This window comes from Eimeria necatrix, genomic scaffold, assembly GCF_000499385.1.
Source record: "Eimeria necatrix Houghton genomic scaffold, Enh_scaff119, whole genome shotgun sequence".
NCBI classification, from domain to species: domain Eukaryota; phylum Apicomplexa; class Conoidasida; order Eucoccidiorida; family Eimeriidae; genus Eimeria; species Eimeria necatrix.
The window spans coordinates 12,501-33,689 of NW_013654873.1; the positions used below are offsets into that span (position 1 = coordinate 12,501).

Here is a 21,189-nt window from a genome sequence, read left to right on the forward strand (position 1 = left end):
ACGATCCCACTGCTGCCTGTGAAGCTCCCGCTGCTGCATCTACAACTCCTGCTGCTGCAGCTGGAGCTCCCGGTGCAGCAGCAGCTGCAGCAGCAGCAGCAGCTGCCACCCAGAGGCTGCAGCAAAAGCGCCGCTGCAGAGGAAAGAGCGGCAGCAGCGGAAGCCCAGGGCTTCCCTGCCAAAGAGCTCGGCTGCTAAACCCTAAACCCTAAACCCTAAACCCTAAACCCTAGCTTAGCCCCCAGGAGCCACGACTCCCTCAGTCTGGCACAGACTATAGCCACCTGCAGCAGCAGCAACTATTGCTGCTGCTGCAGCAGCAGCAAGAGCTGTTGCTGCTGCAATGTGAAATATTTCATGTTTCAAAGGCAGCTCGGGAATATAGACTTCCTGAGCCATTTATGCTGCAGCAACAGTGCTGCTGCAGCTGCTGCTCCTGCAGCAAGAAAGCAGCAGCAGCAGGAACCACGCGGGTGCTGCAGCAACGTGCAGCAGCAGCAGCAGCAGCAGCAGCAGCCTTCTTCATCATTGCTTAACCTCAGCTTCACTCTTCTTTCAATAAAAAGATTTGGCAGCTGCAGCAGCAAAACTGCTGAGCAGCATTTTGTGTAAATTCAGGTGTATAGACAGCTGCTGCTGCCCTGCATTTGCTGCACCAGACTGACGCAGGAAAGGCCTCTCTAGGGTTTAGGGTTTAGGGTTTAGGGTTTAGGGTTTAGCACTCGAGCCCTCCAGACCTGAGAAGCGCGGCAACTGCTGCTGCACAAAGCGCAGCAGCAGCTGCCTACACACCTGAGCAGCAGCAGCAGCAGCAGCAGCAGCAACAGCAAAACGAATCTAAAGTCCTCAACATGCGAAGCAGGAAATTAAGAGAAAAGAAGCACAAAAAAGGCAGCAGAAGTGCAGCAGCAGCAGCAGCAGCTGCTGCTGCTGCTGCTTTTGCTGCTGTTGCAGTGGCTGTTACTGGTGTGGCCGCTGCTGCAGCGGCTCTTGTTGCTGTGGCTGCTGCTCCAGTGGCTCTTGCTGCTTCTGCTGCTGCTGCTTCTGCTGCTAGTTTTGCTGCAGCTGGTGCTGCTGCACCTGAAGTTGTTGCAGCTGCTGCTGCGATCGCTGCTGCTGATTCGCTGCAGCTGCTTCCGTTGCTGCTGCTGCACCTGCCTCTGTTGCTGCTGCTGCTGCTGCTGCAGCTGCTGCGCCCCTTCCACATACAGACCGTCAGCAAAGACAAGGTTGAAAGCAATTTTATTCTGAACCCTAAACCCTAAACCCTAAACCCTAAACCCTAAACCCTAAACCCTGATCCCTAAGCCCCTGATCAAAAGCCTAAAACTTAAACTAGCGAAAAGCCCAACTGCAGACAAAGACAGGCTCTAAACTCTTAAGGGTTTAGGGTTTAGGCGTAAACCCTAAACCCTAAACCCTAATCCTTACAGCAAACCTCAGACCCTAAACCCTAAATCCTGAGATTTACACCTTTCAAACAGGCGGAGCCAAAACAGCTCAAGCTTCAGGGTTTAGGGTTTAGGGTTTAGGGTTTGGAGATTGAGAAACCCCCCGAGGGTTTGGGAGTGCATGAAAGGTCAGCTTCGCAGCTCGGACTTTGCCTGCTGCTCGCACGGATTAGGGTTTAGGGTTTAGGGTTTAGGGTTTAGGGTTTAGAAGGCTTGGGCTTGTTGCTGAAGCTCTACGGCCAAGAGTCACATGTGTAGGCGTAAGGGTTTATGCAAATGGGTTTCAGAAGCAAGGGTTTAGGGTTTAGGGTTTAGGGTTAGGGTCTAGGGTTTGGCGATTAGGGTTTGGGGTTTAAGATCTGAAGTCTAGGCCTTGCAGAATGCAGACAAATTGGGCAGCCGCATTTCAGGGTAAATGTTTTAATTTAATGTTTGCTGCTGCTGCTGCTGCTGCTGCTGGTCTGGTCGCGGACAGCTCGCATGCAGCAGCAGCAGCAGCGGCTGCTGCTGCTGCTGCTGCTGTTGCTGCTGCATTTTCTGTTAAATATAAGCATATTCCGATCTACTTATTATATTTTAAATACAAAACTTTTTCGTAGATATTGCTTAAAGCAGGCGAGGCCGCTAGCTGCTGCAGCCCGTGTTGCTGCTGCTGCTGCTCCTTGATACGGGATCCGCTCTCTCGGCAGGCCGGTTGGTTTATACTAGCAGCAGCAGCAGCAGCAGCAGCAGCAGGGGCAGCAGCAGCTGCTGCTGCTAGTATAAACCGGCCAGCGGCCGGCGAGCTCCAGGCCACGCGGGCACAGCTGGCTCCCCGGAGGCTCCCGCCGTGGCAGCAGCAGCAGCAGCAGCAGCAGCAGCGAGAGCGACGGAGGCGGCACAGTGGCGGCAGGAGCAGCTGTCGCAGCAGCAGCAACAGCAGCAGCAGCAGCAACAGCAGCAGCAGCAGCAGCAGCAGCAGCATGTCAGGCCGCTTCAGAGATGTGCAGCAATGACTGCCAAGGCCACTGCCGCTGCGGCTACGGGGCCCCCGGGGGCCCCTGGGGCCCCACGGGCCTCCACGCTCACTTTGTGTGGGCAAGAGCTGCAGCAGCAGCAGCAGCAGCAGCAGCAGGAGCAAGTTCAGGAGCAGCAGAAGCAGCTGCTGCTGCTGCAGCAGCAGCTGCAGCAGTACCAAATGAGGCTCAGGCGGAGGTGCCCCTTGGGTACTGTTGGCTGCGAATGCGCGGAAGTTGACGCTGCAGTTGACCTGCTGACAGCAGCAGGAGATCCTGCTGCTGCTGCTGCTGCTGCTGCTGCTGCTGCTGACGACTCACCATCAGCAGCAGCAGCGGCAGAGCCAGCAGCAGGAGCAGCAGAAGTAGCAGCAGCTCGAAAGCTACTGGACCGCTTTGTGTGGCGGCGTGGGTCCTGGCGTCGCTGCATTGCAGCTGTTGCTGCTGCTGCTGCGCTGCAGCAGCAGCAGCAGGAGTGCCCTGCGCAGCTGCCGCTGCTCTTTGCTTGTTCAAACAGCAGCAGCAGCAACAGCGCAAGCAGCAGCAGCAGCAGCAACAGCGCAAGCAGCAGCAGCAGCAGCAGCAACCAATGTAGACCAGCCTTTGGACCCTCCAGTTTCGAAGCTGAAGGTGCAAAGGCTTCAGCAGCAGCAGACGCTGCTGCTGCTGCTGCTGCAGATGGCGCAGCAGCAGCAGCAGCAGCAGATGGTGATGCAGTAACAGCCGCGGCAGCGAGCGCCACCTCTGCAGCAGCAGCAGCAGCAGCAACAGCAGCACCAGATAGCGGCTCAGCAGCAGCAGCAGGAGCAGCAACAGAGAGCAGCACAGCAGCAGCAGCAGCAGCAGCAGCAGCAGCAAGAACGCGAAAACTTCTGCTGGGGCGCTGCATATTTGCTGCTCGGGCGCTGCGGCTGCTGTCCCGGAAAAGCCTGCCGTGGCTGCAGGTGCCCCCGCTTGCTGCTGACGCTGCTGCTGCTGCTGCTGCTGATGCAGCAGCAGCAGAAGTGGCAGCAGCAACTCTCGAGCCGCCCGTTCACAACAACTTGGAGTGTGTCTGTATAGACACCCAGCAGCAGCAGCAGCTGCCGCAGCAGCTGCTGGCAGCAGAGCCTGTGGGGCCCTCGCTGCTGCTGCACCGCAGCTGCGTCTCCCTCATCGAAGCCTGCTGGTCCTGCTGCTGCAGCAGCAGCAGCAGCAGCAGCAACGCGTGGATTCCTCCCCTTGCTGTCTTGGAGGAGCTGTGCGGCGCTGCTGCTGTGCTGCTGCTGCTGCAGCACCCAGCAGCAGCAGCATATCAGAGGGCGCAGCAGCAGAGCCCGCTGCGGCGGTGCATGCGTTTGGTGGCTCTGGGGCTGCAGCAGCAGCAGCAGCAGCAGCACGACGAAGAGGTCTTGCTGCTGCACCGCCACCTGCTGCAGCTGCTGCTGCTGCAGCACATCATCACAGCAGCAGATGACATCCACATCTGCTGCTCGCCGCTGCAGCGGCAGCGCTTCCTTGCTGCGCTGCTCACTGACACAGCAGCTGCGCTGATGCTGCTGAGGGAGGGGCTAGCTGGCCTAGCTGCTGCTGCTGCTGCTGCTGCTGCTGCTGCTGCTGAAGAGGCCGAGGTGGGGGATGCCTCAGACAGCTGCTGCAACAACAGCAAAGCTGCGCAGCAGCAGCAACGGCAGCAGCTGTGGGATGTTGTACACGCTGTCTGGATGCGCTGCTGCTGCAGCTGTTTTGGCGTGTGGAACCGGTGTGCTGCGACAGCAGCAGCAGCTGCAGCAGCAGCAGCAGCTGCAGCAGCAGCAGCTGCAGCAACCAGTGCAGCAGATGCTGCTGCACAAAGCGTAAATGTCTGCGTCGAGCCGAAGCCAGAGGAGGTGCTTACGCCGCAAGCAGGGCACGGCAAGTTGTGCTGCTGTTGCTGTTGCTGCTGCTGCTGCTGCTAGCTGCTTCTGCAGCACCAGCTGCTGCTGTTCCGGCAGCTAATGCTGCTGCTGCTCCTGCTGCACCCGTCATAGCACCCTTACTTCTCAGAATGTGCAGGCCTTGAACGAGGAAATGGTCTGCAATGGCAGGAGCTGCTGTTGCTGCTGCTGCTGCTGTTGCTGCTGCTGTTGCTGCTGCTGCTGCTGTTACTGTTGCTGCTGCGGCTGCTGCTGCTGCTGCGGTACAGATCGAGCTCTGATTGCGTTTTCTTCTTCCGTCGCTTCCGAGGACTTCGTAGACCTTTTTAAACTGTTCCTGCGGCCCCTGCAGGTGACAGCAGCAACAGCAGCAGCAATCGCAGCAGCAGCAGGAGCAGCAGCAGCAGGAGCAGCGGCAGCATTTGTTTTTCTGCATCAATGCGAAAAGCACCTTTTAGTGCTGCTCACCTGCCATTGCTGCTGTTGCTGCTGTTGCTGCTATCTTGCAGGCATGTTCCGCGACTGCCGAGGGAGAGGCGCATGCAGCTGCAGCTGCTGCAGATCTGCAGCAGCAGCAGCGGCAGCAGCAGCAGCAGCAGCAGCAGCAGCAGTGGAGCCTTCATGAAGGCAACAGCGCTGCTGCGCGGCTAGCGGCCTTGACTGTAAAGGAGCTACTGCGGCTGTGGGAATTTGGCCAAGCTGCATTGAAGCCTCCTGCTGCTGCAGCAGGCGCAGCAGCCACTGCTGCTGCTACTCGTGCTGCAGCAGCAGCAGCACCTAGTTTGCTGCTGCCGGAAATCCTCGCAGGGCGACTTCGGTGGGCGCTGCAGAGCATGGCTGATGCTTATGCAGAGCACGTAGCAGCAGCAGTAGCTGCAGAACCCGGAGTAGCAGAGCAAGCTGAGCAGCAGCAGGAGCAGCAGCAGGAGCAGCAGCAGGAGCAGCAGCCAGAGCAGCAGCAGGAGCAGCAGGGGGAGCAGGAGCAGCAGCAGCAGCAGCAGCAGGAGTTGCAGCAAGTGCAGCAAGAGCCGCAGGCTCTTGTGCTGTTTTTATGGCAGCGAAGGGTAGGCACAGTGCTGCTGCTGCCGCTGCTGCTGCAGCAATACGTGGCGCCGCTGCTGCAGCAGCAAGACAAAGAGCTGCTGTCACTACACAGCGCCGCCTTCCGCCCGCGCGCGTTCCTGCTGCAGAAGCCCGCGCCGCTGCAGCAGCAGCAGCGGCAGGACCGGGCGTCGAAGCGCCAGCAGCAGCAGCAGCAACTGCAGCAGCAGCAGCAGCTGCTGCTGCAACAGCAGCAGCAGCAGCACCAGCAGTCCGTTGCCTCCCAGTTTTTCAAAGGGTCCATCTGTCTCAGCTGCAGGTACATCTCTTCTACAGGCAGCCGCTCCCGAGTTGCTGCTCTTGGCGCTTTGCTGCAGCTGCTGCGGCCGCTGCTGCAGCTGCTTGCTGCAGCGCGGCGAGAGCGTGCGGCGCTGCAGCAGCAGCGGCTGCAGCAGCAGGAGGAAGCTGCCACGGGAGCAGCAGAAGCATCAGCAGCAGAGCCCCTGCAGGATGCTGTTGCTGCTGCTTCAGAAGGCCTCGAGGGTTTGCTGCTGCCCCACGCCAATTCGCTGCTGGAGTCCCTCATTGCTTCCGCGGTTCTCCATCCACCGCAGTGTCTGTGCAGCAGCAGCAGCAGCAGCAGCAGCAGCAGCAGCAGCGGCAGTAGCACTGGCGACACCGACGACGCTGACAGCAGCAGCAGCAGCAGCAGCATTGACGTGACCACCTCCATGAAGCCCTTGTGCCATGCGCTGCTGCTGCAGTTTTCTGCTGCTGTTGGGGTGCAGCCGCTGCTGCAGCTTCTGCTGCAGAGGCTGCAGCAGCCGCTAGAGCCGCAGGGTGAGTTGCTGCAGCAGCTAGCGGCGACGGATGCAGCAGCAGCAGCAGCAGCAGCAGACGGAGGAAAACACATGCTTGAGACCGAAGCAACGCTGTGGCTGCTGCTGCAGCTTCTCGCCAACCCTGAGGCGAAGCAGCATATTCCGCCACTGCTAGAAGATGCAGCGATGCAGCTGCTGCTGCTTCGGCAGCAGCAGCAGCAGCAGCAGCAGCAGCAGGAACAGCAGCAGGCGTGCAGCACGTGCGGCAGCTCGGGAAGCGCTGCAGCTTGTTGGGCTGCTCGGGCGTCGTTTGTTGCTGCTCTCGTAGCATCCCCACCTCCTCCAAGAACAGCAGCAGAAGCAGCAGCAGCAGCAGCAGCAGCAAAACCAGCAGCAGCAACGGCTGCAGCAGCAGAAGCGGACCATCTGTTCCGTCGGCTGGAGCTCGCAGCAGGATGGACAGGTGAACTAGGGAGAGTTCTTATGTCAACGCGCAGCAGCTGCAGCTTCTGCTCCGCCAGCAGCAGCAGGGAGACGCAGCAGCAGCAGCAGCAGCAGCAGCAGCGGCACCTTGGTTTCTCGCTGCTGCGCCGCATGTCTGTTGCGGTTCTGCAGCTGCTGCTCTCTGTTGAGGCGCTGCTGCAGCGCCAGGTTGTTGCAGCAGAGACTTGCCTAGGGGACCCAGCAGCAGCAGCAGCTGCTGCAGCAGCCCTTAGCAAGAGCGCTGCTTTGCTGCAGCTGCTGCAGGGACTGCCTCAGGTGTCTCCTGCTGCTGCTGCTTGTTTGCCAGCCAGCTGCTGCTCTGTGCCTTTGCTGCGGGCCTTTCTCTCTATTGTTTGTCTGCTCTCTCGGCTGCTGCAGCTGCTGCAGGATCATTTGCAGCAACGCGGCGGTTTGGGAGCAGCAGCAGCAGCAGCAGCTGCTGCAGCAGCAGAACAGGCAGCTGCAGGGGAGGCACGGCCCATGAGTGCAGCGCAGCTAGCCGAGCTTGCTGCAGCAGCAAGCGAGCAGCTTAGCTGCTGCAGCAAGTGGATCTTGGCACAAGACTTCGGCGCGCGACTGAGCACAGATCCACTTGCTGCTGCTGCTGCTGCTGAGGGCGCTGCTGCTGCTGCTGCTGAGGTGTCTAGACACCTTAGTGAGCAGCACACCACAGTTGCTGTGCGGCAGTTTCTCATGGTGGCTTCTTTTTGCTGCTGCTTCCCTCGGCAGCTGCCGCTGGCGCCGCTGCAGCAGCTCAAGCAGGAGCAGCAGCAGCAGGAATTGAGTGAAGAGCAGCAACAGCAGCAAGAGCAGCAGCAGCAGCAGCAGCAGCTGTCACCACTTGATGCCCTTTCGCTGCGAGGCCTAAACGCAGCGCTGCAGAAAGAAACGCCGAAGCTGCAGCAGCTCATGCAGCTCCTCCCGGAGTCCCGCTGCAAAACAGACAGAAGCAGCAGCAGCAGCAGCAGCAGCAGCAGCAGAGGCAGCAGCAGCAGCAGCAGAGTATCTTTACTAGTGCTGGCCCTGCTGGAGCACTGCAGCGCCGCAGTTTGTGCTGCAGCTCCTCTAAGCGCTCAGAGCATGCAGCAGGCTAGAGATCTGCTGCTGCAGCTGCTGCTGCTGCTGTCGCTGCTCTGCAGCTGCCACCACGCGAAGCAGCGCAGCAAGCACGAGGCGGCGGCGCAGTGCGGCAGTCGCAGCAGCAGCAGCAGCAGCAGCAGCGTGTCGGAAACTAGCAGAGGCAGCAGCAGCAGCAGCAATGCAAGGACCTGCGGCTTGCTGCAGCTCGACACGCACAAGTGGATATACAAGGTGCTGCTGCCGCTGCTGCGGTGTCTTTCGACCTCGCAGCAGCACTCAGAGGAGGCGCTGTCTGCGCTGCTGCAGCTGCTGCTGCTGCTGCTGCAGCATGCCCTTATAGGGGCCCCCAGTGCTCGCATGCAAGAAGCAGCTTCTGAGCGTCGGCGGCACCCTAAGAAGTCCCACGGTGTTGCGGGGTCTATAATGGTGAAAACAGGCAGCAGCAGCAGCAGCAGCAGCACAGCAGCAGCAGCAGCAGCAGCTGCAGTCGGGGCCACGTGCATAGGGGGTGACCCAGCTGTTGTTGCTGCAGTTGTCAGCTTCCTCTCGCAGCAGCAGCTGCTGCTGAGGTCTCTTTTTCAGTGTTTCTGCAGCTGCTTCGCGCTGCCGCTGCCGTGTCTGCTGCTGATGCGGCAGCAGCAGAGCCAGCAGCTGCTGCAGCAGTTGCTGCTGCTCACGCTGCAGCACATTGTCCCAGCAGCAGTTTTGCTTTTGAAGCAAGAGCAGACTGCGGCAGCAGCAGCTGCAGCCGCCGCCCCAGCGGCAGTGTTGACAGCTCCAGCAGCGCCCTCAGCAGCAGCAGCAGCAGCAGCAGCAGCAGCAGCAGCAGCACCTGCAGCAGCAGCAGCAAACTCGTGGGCGCACCCGTTGCTGCTGTCAGCCCTTCGCTTCCTATTGGCCCTTGCGCGGGTCTCTAGAGGGGAGCTGCTGCAGACAGCAGACGGGGGCTCTCCGCCTCTTGTTGCTGCATTTCGCCTGCGGCGAGTCCAGGCGCAGCAGCAGCAGCAGCAGCAGCAGCAGCAGCAGCAGCAGAAGCGGGCGAAGGTTGTGGGGCTTCCAAGCGGGGCCTCCTCCACAGCGCCAGCCGCAGCAGCAACAACGCCAGCAGCAGCAGCCCACCGTGCAGCATACGACGCAGCGCCTCCGGCAGCAGCAGGGGCCTGTGCAGCAGCAGCAGCAGCAGCAGCAGCAGCAAGGGAGGCAGCAGATGTGGAGCTCACAGGGCTGCCAGCGGAGGAGAGAGACAGCCTCCAAAGTAAGTTTCAGCGAGTGCTGCGCTGCTGCGCTGCAGCAGCAACGCGGCTGCTGCTGCGGCAATGCGACTATTCTTTGCTGCTGCTGCTGAAGACCCACGCAATGCGACAGCTGGGCTTACCTGCTGCTGCTGCATGCAGCAAAAGTGTATTTTTGGCTGCAGCAGATGACAGCAGCAGCGCAGCAGCAGCAGCAGCAGCAGCAGCAGCTGCTGCTGCTGCTGCAGCGCAGGTGCCGGGGGTCAAGGATGAGCCTACAGAAGGAGCAAGCGCGTCGCAGCAGAAGCTGCAGTCGCAGCAGCTGCAGCAGCAGCTGCAGCAGCTGCAGCAGCTGCAGCAGCTGCAGCGCATACAGAAGCAGCTTCTCTCCGGCTCACAACGCAGGGCCACTTGCGCAGAGCTGCTGCTGCACTGGGCAGCAGCGCTGCTGTGGGGCAACACTGGCTGCCTGCGCTGCAGCGGGATCTCGCCGTGCTGGGGCCATGCTGCAGCAGTGCGTGCTGCAGAGCAGCAGCAGCAGCAGCAGCAGCAGCAGCAGCAGCAGGGGCTGCTGCTGCCGCATAGTGAGCAGCAAAAGGGCGACGCTTGGGACTGTGCGGTAGGCGCTTGCAGCAGTGGACAGAGGCTTCTCGACGGCCCTTCAGCAGCAGCAGCTGCTGCTGCTGCGAAGCAGCAGCAGCAAGCCGAAAGGCTGTGCTGGCAGCTGCTGGGGACGCTGCTGCTGCCAGCTGCAGCAACAGCAAGGGAAGTGCCCACGGTGCTGGGCGTTGAAGAGAATATGATGCAGCAGTTTATCCTGGAAGCAGCAGAAGGCAGCAACGGCAACAGCAACTGCAGCAGCAGCAACAGTAACAGCAGCAGCACCAGTAGCAGCAGCAGCAGCAACAGCAGCAGCAACAGCAGCAGCAGCAGCAGACTTCCAACCTGCAGCTTGCAGCCCATCACCTCAGTCCCAGCACTAGGGCTCTCCAGCTCTTGGAGCATTATTGCTTCTTTGCATTTGCTGCTGGGGGTTTCGCTGCCGGCCGAGGCCACGGCAGTTGCTGCTGCGTGTACTAGCAGCAGCAGCAGCAGCAGCAGCAGCAGCAGCAGCGGCAGCAGCGATGGGGCTGGAGAAGACGTACCAGCAGCACCAGAGGCAGCGTTGGTGAAGACAGACAACAGCAGCAACAGCAACTGCAGCAGCAGCAGCAGCTCCACCTGCTGCTGCTGCTGCATGCAGCCCTTGCGTGAAGACTGCTGCCGCGTATCGGGCGGCCCAGCAGCTTCTCGCTGCTGCCCGTGGGCGTGGCTGCTTCGCGAGTCGATGCAACCGCAGCAGCAGCAGCAGCAGCAGCAGCAGCAAGGCAGCAGCTGGTGCTGCTCCTGTGCTGCTGTGGTTTGGTATGCGCGGCTGCTGGTCAACACTGCTGCTTCCTACCCTGCAGCAATTAGCTTCCTGTCGAGCTGCAGCAGCTCGCGGGGTGTGCACACAATTCTGGGTCCCTACTGGTTGAGCAGCAACAGCAGCAGCAGCTGCTGCTGCAGCAGCAGCGCGGTGGCGCAGCAGGAAGCAGCTGCGCCCGCTGCGCTGCATGCGCCCCCGTTGCTGCTGCTGCACCCCTTCCAAGAGCTGCTGTGTGCGGCGAGCCAGGAGCAGCAGCTGGCAGCCCCTTTGCAGCAGCAGCAGCAGCAGCAGCAGCAGCCGTGGCAGCAGCAGCAGCAGGTGTCGCTGCCGCTGGCTTCGCAGCAGCAGCAGCAGCTGCAGCTGCATGCACTGCCCACAGCAGCGCTTCCCCCCATAGTTCTGGCCGCAGAAGAGCTGGCGCAGCAGCTGCTGTTTATTTGCACGGAGCAGCAGCGGCTGCTGCAGCAGCAAGGCCCCGTGCTGCTGTCAGTGCTGCGGGCCAGGCTGCCTGCTGCTGATTTGCTGCGGCTTGCAGCTGCGCTGCAGCAGCGCGACTGGGCCGAGCAGCAGGCGCTGGACCGGGACACAGCAGCAGCAGCAGCGCGCCTGCCGCAGCAGCAAAGTCTGCTGCTGCAGATTGCTGCAGCGCAGCAAAAGGGAGAGCTGCTGCAGCTGCTGGAGCTGCTGACCCCCCCCACTCCAGTCCCCATTCCCGTGGCTTCCCCTTCTGGGGGCCGGGCCCCCCCTCGCTTAGTGGGTGCAGCAGCAGCAGCAGCAGAAGCAGCAGCAGCAGCAGCTGCTGCTGCTGCTGACGCAGCACCTGCTGAGCTGCTCATAGAAACTGGCGGCAAGGTAAGGGCTGGCAGCAGCGTCAGCTTCGGGGCCTGTAGAACTCGAGCCAAAACTACGCGCCGCAGCGTGAGGCCTGGCCCCAGCTAGCTAGCTAGCTAGCTAGCTAGCTAGCTGTGGGTGGCTAGCTAGGTACAGCCAGCTAGCCATGGCTGGCTAGCGACGGCTAGCTAGCCACGGCTAGCTAGGTGCAGCTAGCTAGCCACCTGCCAAGGCCACGCAGCAGCTACGGGGCTGTGGCTGAAGTGCAACTGCCCCGCTTTGGGCTGCTAGCTATGAGTCTGGCTGCGGAGCAGCTAGCTGCTGGCTAGCTGGCTAGCTACGAGTGACTGGCTAGCTAGCTAGCTAGCTAGCTAGCTAGCTAGCTACGAGTGGCTGGCTAGGTGGCTGGCTGGGGAGTGGCTAGCTAGCTAGCTAGCCAAGCGCCGGGGCGGCCGGCAGCAGAACTGAATCTGTTTGAAGTCAAAAAGAGTCACTGCAGCAAATGGAGATGCAGCACTGCAGCAAGCTGCCCAGCTGCAGCGGCCAGCTGAGCTGTCTGTACACCCCAACTTCCTGGGGCAGTAAAGCACTGAGGCAAAGACAGAGCAGGCAAAGACAAAAATTAGATCTATTAAATGATTAGCAGTAAAAGAGACCCATTGAAGCGAGCTTGCTGCAGCAGGAGCGGCAGCAGGGCCGCTGCTGTTGCTGCTGCTTCTCGCGCTGTTGCTGCTGCTGCTGCTGCTGGGGTGCTGCTGCTGCGTCCGCCGCAGCAGCAATTCGTTTGGCCTGTTTGCTCAGCAGCAGCACGCCACGAGCTGCTGCGGCTCTGCGCCCGCATTGGGGGCTCTATTGCATCTGCAGCAGCAGCAGCTATCCCTCAGCAGCAGCAGCAGCAGCAGCACGCGTCGCTGCTGCCCCGCAGCAGCAGCAGCAGCGCCACGGCGGGGCCCAAGTGACCACTTAAGAATGCTTTGACACAGCCAGCTTTGCCACCCCTATGCGCAGCAGGCTCTCCAGCTGCAGCAGAAGCACAAGCTGGATTCGCCTGCTGCTGCTGCTGCTGCTGCTGCTGCTGCTGCTGCTGCTGCTGCTGTTGCTGCTGCCTCGCGAAACGCCGCAGCAGCAGCAGCAGCACAGATCCCTTCGCTGCTTCCAGCAAACGCCAAATGCTGCAGCGAGGTCCCTGTAGAGCCCGTCGGCAGGGGTTACTCTAAACTGCTGCTGCTGCTGCTGCTGCTGTTGCTGCTGCAGCGGCACCAGCTGTCGCCGCTGCAGCATTCAGACTAGCTGTTACCAATTTGCTGGCAATTCTTTTGGGCTTTCCAACATGGTTCTAAAGGCGGAGCAAGTTGCTGCTGCTGCTGCTGCTGCTGCGACTGTTTGGCCAAAGGCAGCAGCAGCAGCAGAAGACATCCGAAATGTCTCTAGTCCCGCCGCTTCTAAGAACACTTGAAGCCTCTGCAGCACTCCTGCTGCTGCTGCTGCTGCTGCTGCTCTGCTGCTGCAGCTTTAGTGCTGCACGGAGCTGTAAAACCAGTCCCGAAAATTCAAATGACTAGTAACGCCGCTGCTGCTGCTGTTGCTGCAGCTGCTGCTGCTGCAGCTGCTGTTGCTGCTGCTGCTGAAACAAAAGCGACACCTCAAATCTCGCCAAAGCCAACGAAAAGGAAAGCGCAGCTCTTCTCCTGCTGCAGCAGCAGCAGCAAAAGCTGTTGCTGCTGCTGCTGCAAAGCCACAAGAGAGGGCCGCGAAAAAACGGCGAGCGTCAAACAGATGCCTCCCAAGAGACACCAGCAGCAACTGTTGCTGCTCTTGCTGCTGCTGCTGCTGCTTCGGCAGCAAAATCAGCAGCTGCAAGAAGAGACAAATACTCCAAAACAATAAAAGAACCTCTATTGGCAGCGGCGGCACTGCTGCTGCCGCTGCTGCTGCTGCTACCGCTGCTGCAGCTGCTACGGTCTCCAGTGGACGCGTAGAAAGAGGGCTGCTGCTTACGCCCCGGAAGCTGCTGCTGCTGCTGCTGCTGCTGCAGCAGCAACAAGGGCAGCAGCAGCAAAGCAGCACAGCTACACCGGAACGCGGTGCTTCTTGCTTCTGCTAGATAAGAGAGCAGCAGCTTCTGATGGTAAATCCCCGAAGTCCTGGTGCATCTCTGTGTCTTCCGGTGTTTGCTGCTGCTGCTGCTGCTGCTGCTGCTGTTTCTGCTGCTGCTGCTGGTGGTCCTGCAAAAATTGTTGCTGCACTTCTCGTAGCTGCAGAACAGCGTCTCGCAGCCTCGCAGTTTCTTCGTCCTGCGGCTGCTGTTGCTGTTGCTGCTGCTGCTGCGGCACCCCGCCAGAAGCGCCAGTGGCAGCAGCAGCAGCAGCTGCTGCTGCTGCTGCTGCTGCTGCTGCACCCTCCGGCTGCCCCGGGGAAGAGACAGCGCCCAGCGACTGCAGCAGCTCCTGCAAGCAGGGCAGCAAAGAAGGTGCAGCAGGATCTTGCTGCTGCTGCTGCTGCTGCCGCGGGTCTTCCGGGCGCGTGCCGCTGCTGCCGTCGTTCTGACCTTGCAGCTGCTGCAGCAGCTGCTGCAGCCGTTGCTGCACCTGCTGCTGCAGCTCTAATGGCGAGCAGACGCCTGCTGCATCGCCAGACACCAGCTGCTGCTGCAGCGGCACTTCGCGGGGGCGAGGGACGTCTTGCTGCTGCTGCCCGCCTGCTGCAGCCCCCCGCCGTTTGCTGCTGCTGCCGCTGCTGCTGCTGCCAGTCATGCCATTGCTGCTGCTGCTGCTCTTGCCCTGCGTTCCCAGAGAAGCCAGCAGCGAGGCCACAGCAGTGAAGGGCGACTCATTGCCGTTCTGCTGCAGCATGGGTGCGTCTGCTGCTGCTGCAGCAGTCTGCTGCCTGCCAAGAGCAGCAGCAGCAGCAGCAGCAGCAGCAGAAGCATCTCCTCCAATTGTGCTGCAGCAGCGCTTGCGGAAGGCGCTCGGGGACATGTAGCCTGTCCTCGAGCCTCCCCTGCCTCTGTTGGGTCCATCGAGCAGCAACAGCTGCTGCTGCTGCTGCTGCTGCTGCTGCTGCTGCTCCTGCTCCTCTTGCTGCCTCTCCAGCTTGCACAGGGAAGAGCCGCAGGCTTCCCCCGAAGTGCTGCAGCAGCAGGCGCTGCTGCTGCTGCAGCAGCCCGACCTGCTGCTGTTGCCTCCCGGCGTGCTGCTGCTGCTCGGGGTGAGGACGCTGCTGCTGCTGCCGTCAGCTATGCAGCCTGCAGCAGCAAGCAAAAAGGTGGTGGCGAACTGCTGCTGGTGCAGCTGCTGCAGCTGCTGCAGCTGCTGCAGCCGCTGCAGCTGCTCCAGCTGCAGCGCGTAGCCCGCAGTTTCCGCCTGAGACATGAGAGTGTCCCCGGAGCGCTGCCGCTGCTGCTGCGCTGTTGCTGCTGCTGTTGCGGAGGAGTGCATCTGCAGCAGCAGCAGCTGCTGCATGACCTGCTGCTGCGCCAGCATCACAGCAGCAGCAGCAGCAGCAGAGTGAAACAAAGACATGCCTTTCTTCAGGTTGTCTTCTGGCCGCAGCGCCTCCTCATCCACAGCAGCAGCAGACAGCAGCGGCGGCAGCGGTGCTGCTGCTGCTGCTGCTGCTGTTGCTGCCAGCAGCCCCGTGGGCGTGGTTGCTGCAGTGCCGTTCGCGACGCTGACAGCCCCGCTGCTCTTGCTGCTGCTGCCTGCTGCCCCCACAGCTGCTGCTGCTGCTGCTGCTGCTGCTTCCTGCTGCTGCCGCTGGCTGCGCAGCAAATCCAACTCCATGTCTTTCCGCGCCTGCAGCGCCTTCTCCCTCGCCCTCTCGAAGCCGTAAAGCTTTGATGAAAAATACTTCTTCAGGATCTTGCCTCCTGCAGCAGCAGCAGCAGCAGCAGCAGCAGCAGCAGCAGATGCAGCAGCAGCAGCAGCAGGGGCGGGCCATGCAGCTCCGCGGGGAAGCACAGACGAGAGCAGACGCTGCAAAGTTGCCCCTGGCTTTTACTCAGAACAGCAACAGCAGCAGCAGCCGCGAGAGCAGCAGCAGCAGCAAGAGCAGCAGCAGCAGCAAGAGCAGCAGCAGCAGCAAGAGCCTTACCGACGTGCAGACGCGCTACCCAGGAGTTGTCATAGCGGCTAAAGTGAACGCCCAGCTGGCGCAGCTGATTATCTGAAGGCTGCTGCTGCGGCTGCTGCTGCTGCTGCTGCTGCTGCTGCTGCTGCCGGTCGCCGCGCAGCGGCAGCCAGTCATCTGGCCTGGAAGTGCTCCGCTCTCTGGCTTGGTTGCGCAGCAGCAGCTCCTCCTGCTGCTGCTTGATGGCGGGGAGGCCAGCGGCGCTGCTGCTGCTGCTGCCGAGGCTGCTGCTGGCAGCAGCAGCAGCAGCAGCAGCAGCAGGGTCCGCGGCGCCAGCAGCAGCAGCTGCTGCAGCGTCGAGGGCGTGCGGGTCCAGGGAAGAGGAGCGCCTGCTCCTGGCCTGCTGCTGGTTGGCGCGCTTGTGGTGCTTGCTGCTGCTGCTGCTGCCGAGGCTGCTGCAGACCTGCTGCTGCTGCTGCTGCTCTGCTGCGTCCCGCCGCGCCAGCTGCCGCTTCGGGCGAGTTGAAGTGCGAGTGCTGCGGGCCAAAGAGCCGCTGCTGCCTTCAGAAGCAGCAGAAGGGGAGCAGCGGGAGGAAGCAGCAGCAGCAGGAGAAGCAGGGCCTGCCTGGAGTCCCAGGGGCCTGCGGGCGAGGAGCCTGCTGCTGCTGCTGCTGCTGCTGTGCTGCTGCAGCAGGAAGTCGTCGTCCTCCATCTCCACCGCCGCTGCTGCTGCCACCTCCGAGGCCGAGGGGCTGCTCACCGGCTGGCTGGTCGTGCTGCAGCTCTTGCTGCTGCCTGCTGCTGCGCTGCTGCCCTCGCTGCTGCGCATGCTGCAGAGGGGCACTGAGAATGCTGCTGCTGGCCTTGCTGCTGCAGCACGGCCCTGCTGCAGCCGCTTCACAGCCTCCGAGGGGACCCCCACAGCTGCCCCATCTGCTGACCACTCCGCCAGGGGGCCCCCCTGCTGCTGCTCCGTTGCTGCTGATGAGACAGGGAGCTCCTGCAGCAGCAGCTGCTGCAGCTGCTGCGCGGCACAAGGAGTCGGGTCTGCTGCAGCAGCCATCGTGCTCAGAGAAGGGCTGCTGCTGCTCTTCTGTTGTTTGGCCGCTGCTACTCCTGTGCCGCTGCTGCTGCTGCTGCTGTAGGCGGGCGGGTGCACGGCGTGCCGCAGCAACGGCAGCAGCAGCAGCAGAGGGCAGCAAATCAGAAACGACGCAGCAGCAAGTAAGGGTTTGATGCGGCAGCAGTGATGCAGAAGAAGACCAGCGGACTGCTGCTGCTGCTGCCCCGGCCTGCTGTGCTGCGGGGAGATGGGATCGCCTGCTGCTGCAGCAGGGCGCGGCAGCAGCAGCAGCAGCCTAGCAGCAAACCTGCTGCTATGGCAGATAAACAAACATAAGAGTCTATAATGGGGAGAAACGCAAGAACTGCAGCAGCGAAATGGCAGCACCTGCTGCCGCTGCTGCTGCTGCTGCTGCACTTCGATGTTGCGGTGCGACTGCAGCAGAACAGGGGTAGGAGCTCCACCAGCAGTCACAGTGTGCAGCAGCAGCAGCAGCAGCAGCGCTGCATAGCAGCAGCTCTTACATGAAAACAAAAGAAACTCTTATTCTTTGTTGCGGCGGCTGCCGCGGGGGAATAACGGACGCAGACTGTATTGCTGCTGCGGCTGCTGCTGCTGCTGCTACGGCAGCAGTAGCAGCAGCAGCAGCAACAGACCACTAGCAACTGCTGCAGCAGCCGGGGCGGGGCGCCAAGCGGCAGCTGCTACGACGCGCTGAAGGACTTTTAAAATAATAATGTAATAATCAAAAGACGTTTCAATTCTCTTTTTGATCATCCCTTTTCAGGATTTTCTCTCGCTGCAGCAGCAGCAGCAGCAGCAGCGCGTTGTTGCTGGTGCTGCTCCTTTGGCTGCTGCTGCGGCATTTGGGGTTTGGCAGACATGCAGCAGCTGCTGAGCAAACTGGGGCCTCTCCAGCGCTTCTTCATCTTCAGCAGCAGCAGCAAATCTTGTCTCTGCAGCAGCGACTGCAGCTGCGGCTCCTGCAGCAGCAGCAGCAGCGCGGCAGCAGCACCACCCCACCGCAGCCTGAAGGGCTTCCCGCTGGTCCTCTGAGTCTTCACAGCCACTTCTAGGCGCGCAGCAGCAGCCGAGCAGGTCATTGCGTTGTCTGCTGCAGCAGACTTCAAGGGCAGCGCCCACGGGTGCAGCAGCAGCAGCAGCAGCAGCAGCAGCAGCAGCAGCGGCTCCGGGCCGTTCTTCCTGGTCGCGCTGCCGCTGCAGCGGCGGCGGCTCTCCAGCTGCTGCGCAGCAGCCCCAGCTTCTCTCCGGCGGCAGCCAGAGCCGCAGCAGGCCGCCGCCGCCCCTGCAGCAGCAGCAGCAGCAGCAGCAGCAGCAGCAATGAGTTTGCTGCGGCTGTCTGCCCCGCTGCGGGGCCTCCAGAAGCAATCCATGGTCCGCTGCTGCGATGGCTCGGGGGCCCTCAAGGCCTGCATTATAGGCCTGGGCAATTACAGGCACGGGGGGGGGGCCCCCGGGGCCCGCGTGCGGCTGTCAGTGCGGGACCGGCAGCAGCAGCAGCAGCAGCAGCAGCAGCAGCAGCAGCAGAAGATGCCCCTCGGGCTCATTGTCCGCGCCAAAAAGGAAAAAAGAAGAAAAGATGGCTCTTATATTTCCTTCGGAGATAATGCATGCATTCTCATTGCCAACAACAAGCTGCTGCAGGGGCCCATCAAGGGGCCCCTCCCCTTCGACATTTCCCACAACTCCAAACTCCTGGCAGAGGTCATACTTTAGGGGCCCCCAGGGGGCCCCCAGGGGCCCCCAGGGGGCCCCAGGGGGGCCCCAGGGGGCCCCAGGGGGGCCCCAGGGGGCCCCAGGGGGGCCCCAGGGGGGCCCCCATGGGGGGCACCCCTCAGGGGGGCCCCCCTGAGGGCCCCCAGTGGCCCCTTGTACCCGGGGCCCCACCCCGGGGGCCCCCATCAGGGGGGGCCCCTGTGGCCCCTCTTATGAGGGGCCCCTGTCTAGGGGCCCCCCAACAGGGGCCCCTTATTGTTCTCGTCGGGGGCCCCTCATCGGGGGCCCCCTGAGAGGGTACAGGGGCCCCCTGAGAGGGTACAGGGGCCCCTGGGCAGGGGCCCCCTTGTAAAGATTGCACAGCGGGGGGCCCCCAAGCGAAGGGCCCCAGGGGGGGCCCCATGCTGGGTGCTCTAGGGGGGCCCCTGGGGGCCCCCCTGGGGGCCCCTGGGGGCCCCTGGGGGCCCCCGGCAGCGGACAGCCACAGCGGTCTTCCATTTCGGACTCACTAGTTTGCTGCTGCGGCTGCTGCAGCAGCAAACAGCATGTGCTTTTCTTTGCTGCAGCTGCTGCAGCAGAGTCTGTTTTTTGCTGCAGCTGCTGCAGCAGACTGTTTTTTGCTGCAGCTGCTGCGGCAGACTCTGCTTTTTGCTGCAAATGCTGCAGCAGACTCTGTTCTTTGCCGCAGCTGCTGCAGCAGACTTTGCTTTTTGCTGCAACTGCTGCAGCAAACTGCTTCTTGCTGCAGCAGCTGCAGCACAAGCTAGTCTTTGCAGCAGCAGCTGTAGTATGTGTGACAGTTTTTTAAGGTGTACATACACCTCATTTCTTATACTCCATGTGGCGCCCCGCAGGGCCCCTTACAGACCCTTTTTTAGGGTTTAGGGTTTAGGGTTTAGACTGACTTCAGTATAAAAGGCAGAAGTAGCAGCAGCAGTAGTAGCAGCGCCAGTGGCATCAGCAGCACCAGTAGCAGTACCAGCAGCAGCAGCAGCAACAGCAGCAGCAACAGCAGCAGCAACAGCAGCAGCAACTGCAGCAAATCTAGCGGGTAGGATATGAAAGATGGTACAGCTGCGGTTTCTAAGCTGCCTGTCAGGCCCTCCAAAACCCCAAAGGAGCCCTCGGGGGCCCCACAGGGGCCCCCTGAGGGGCCCCCACAGGGGCCCCCTGAGGGGCCCCCTGAGGGGCCTCAAGGGGCCCCCGAATGGCCAAAAAGGGCCCCTTAGAGGGTCCAAAGAGGGCCCCTGGGGTCTTATAAAGGGACCCTCTGGGGGCCCCAAAAGGGGCCCCCTGGGGCCCCCAGAGGGGCCCCTTGCAAGCTTAAAGAGATGCGCCCTAGGGGCCCCCAAAAGGCCCTGAAAAGGCCCTTAGAGGGGCCCCTAAGAGGCGCCTTGGGGCCTCAGAAGGGGCCCCTGGGGGCCCTAAAATGGCCCTCTAAGCTCCCAGGGGCCCCCAAAGTGGCCCTCTGAAGCCCTAGGAGCCCCTGGGGCCCCCTTGGGGGGCCCCAGGGGCCCTCCGGAGGAGCCCCTGAGGGGCTTCCGGGGCCCCGGGGGCCCTCAGGGGCCCCCCGGGGCCCCTTCCGGGGCCCCTGGGGCCCCCGGGAGGGGCCCCTGGGGCCCCCGGGAGGGGCCCCTGGGGCCTCGAAGGGGGCCCCTGGGGCCTCGGAGGGGGCCCCAGGGGCCTCGGAGGGGGCCCCAGGGGCCTCGGTAAACGCATGCAATCGGCCAGAAAGCCCCAAGGGGGGCCCCCAAGAACCTCAGAAGGGCCCCGCTGCTTGCAGGGGGCCCCCGCAGTCAGAGCAGCAGCAGCAGCTAAGGACCAAAGAAGCTGCTGAGGCCCTTGGAGGCCCCCTTACTGGGGGCCTTTTGATTCCAAGGCTCTCTGCTGCGGGCACAGCGTCTACGTGGCTGCTGCTGCTGCTGCTGCTGCTGCCGCTGCTGCTGCTGCTGCTGCTGGTTTGCTGCTGAACTTGCAGTTGTTTGGGTGGTCACGGCAAGGGCCTCTGCGGGGCCGTTGTGCTCCTGCTGGTTTTTGCTGCTGCTGCGGGTTGAGAGGTCGGCTGTGCTGCTGCTGCTGCTGCTGCTGCTGTTGCTGCTGCTACTTCGCACATGCTCCTGGGAGCCTTCCTGCTCAGCTGGGCCCGCAGACGCTGCAGTAGCAGCAGCAGCTGCCACTGTTGGCACAGAGCTGTGAGGCGCTTGCTGCTGCTGCTGCTGCTGCTGCTGCTGCTGGCCTGCTGCAACGGCGGAGAGCCGTAGCAGCCGCCGCTGCTGCTGCTGCAGCTTAGCCCCGGCTGCTTCTGAGCTCACCTTGTGAAGACTTTGCTGCCGCTGCTGCTGCTGCTGCTGCTGCTGCTGCTGCTGCTGCTGCTGCTGGTCCGGCACTGAGCCGTCCTTTGTAGATGCGGTGGTGGGAGCATACCGAGGGCCCTCAAAAGCTCTCATTTCCTTTGCTGCAGACTCAAAAGGCCGCCCATTTGCTGCTGCTGCTGCTGCTGCTGCTGCTGCTAAGGTCTTCTTCGATAGAGAGCGGCACCGGGCGTTTGCAGGGCGAGCGTCCTTCGACTTAGGGGCGATTTGGGACAGCAGCTGCAGCTGCTGCTGCTGCGTTTGCTGCTGCTGCTGCTGCTGCTGCTGCTGCTGCTGCTTCAGTGGCTGCTGCATTGAGGCCCTCCGTAGCCTCACTCTACGGGCCTCAGCCAAGCGGCCCGCCAGAGCTTTTGGACAAGCATCTTCGAATTCTTCAGACTGCTGCTGCAGCTGCTGCTGCTGCTGCTGCTGCCGCTTCTGCTGCTGCTGCGGCTGCTGTCCATCCTGTTTCACGTTCGCCGCGTCTGCGTGGTTACTTGCAGCAACGATCCTTGCGCCATTGCTGCTGCTGCTGCTGCTGCTGCTGCTGCTGCTGCTGCTGCTTCCCCGTGAGCGTCCTTCAGCCTGTCGTGCCGAAACAGGGCCACGATCTCCTGCATCTGCGTGCTGCTGCTGCCGCCGGTGCCGCTGCTGCTCTTGCTGCGGCTGCTGCTGCCGCTGCTGCCGCTGCTGCTGCTGCTGCTGCTGCTGCTGCTGCTGCTGCTGCTGCTGC

At 62.1% G+C, this 21,189-nt stretch overlaps 5 protein-coding genes across 5 annotated transcripts in view; 3 read left to right on the forward strand and 2 right to left on the reverse strand.

The window, feature by feature from the left end:
- Positions 1-2,442: 2,442 nt before the first annotated feature.
- ENH_00006620 (hypothetical protein, conserved) lies at positions 2,443-3,902 on the forward strand (the record flags this gene model as incomplete). Its single annotated transcript, XM_013584058.1, has 2 exons — positions 2,443-3,686; positions 3,728-3,902. The coding sequence occupies 2 exons, from the start codon at positions 2,443-2,445 to the stop codon at positions 3,900-3,902; spliced, it is 1,419 nt and encodes a 472-aa protein (XP_013439512.1).
- A 1,272-nt stretch (positions 3,903-5,174) lies between these two features.
- ENH_00006630 (hypothetical protein, conserved) lies at positions 5,175-11,345 on the forward strand (the record flags this gene model as incomplete). The annotated part of the gene is made up of 1 exon (XM_013584059.1): positions 5,175-11,345. The coding sequence occupies one exon, from the start codon at positions 5,175-5,177 to the stop codon at positions 11,343-11,345; it is 6,171 nt and encodes a 2,056-aa protein (XP_013439513.1).
- Positions 11,346-13,306: 1,961 nt separating this feature from the next.
- Positions 13,307-16,368, reverse strand: ENH_00006640 (hypothetical protein, conserved; the record flags this gene model as incomplete). Its single annotated transcript, XM_013584060.1, has 2 exons — positions 13,307-15,105; positions 15,330-16,368. The coding sequence occupies 2 exons, from the start codon at positions 16,366-16,368 to the stop codon at positions 13,307-13,309; spliced, it is 2,838 nt and encodes a 945-aa protein (XP_013439514.1).
- An 882-nt stretch (positions 16,369-17,250) lies between these two features.
- Positions 17,251-18,105, forward strand: ENH_00006650 (ribosomal protein L14p/L2 domain containing protein, putative; the record flags this gene model as incomplete). The annotated part of the gene is given in 2 exon segments (XM_013584061.1): positions 17,251-17,421; positions 17,425-18,105. Coding segments are annotated over 2 exon segments (852 nt in total).
- A 1,814-nt stretch (positions 18,106-19,919) lies between these two features.
- ENH_00006660 (hypothetical protein, conserved) overlaps positions 19,920-21,189 on the reverse strand; it is a gene marked incomplete at both ends in the record, with an annotated part of 8,109 nt that continues 6,839 nt past the window's right edge. The window contains one exon of the mRNA XM_013584062.1: positions 19,920-21,182. Within this exon, the coding sequence (XP_013439516.1) occupies positions 19,920-21,182 (1,263 nt within the window). The remainder of the gene's footprint in view (positions 21,183-21,189) is intronic.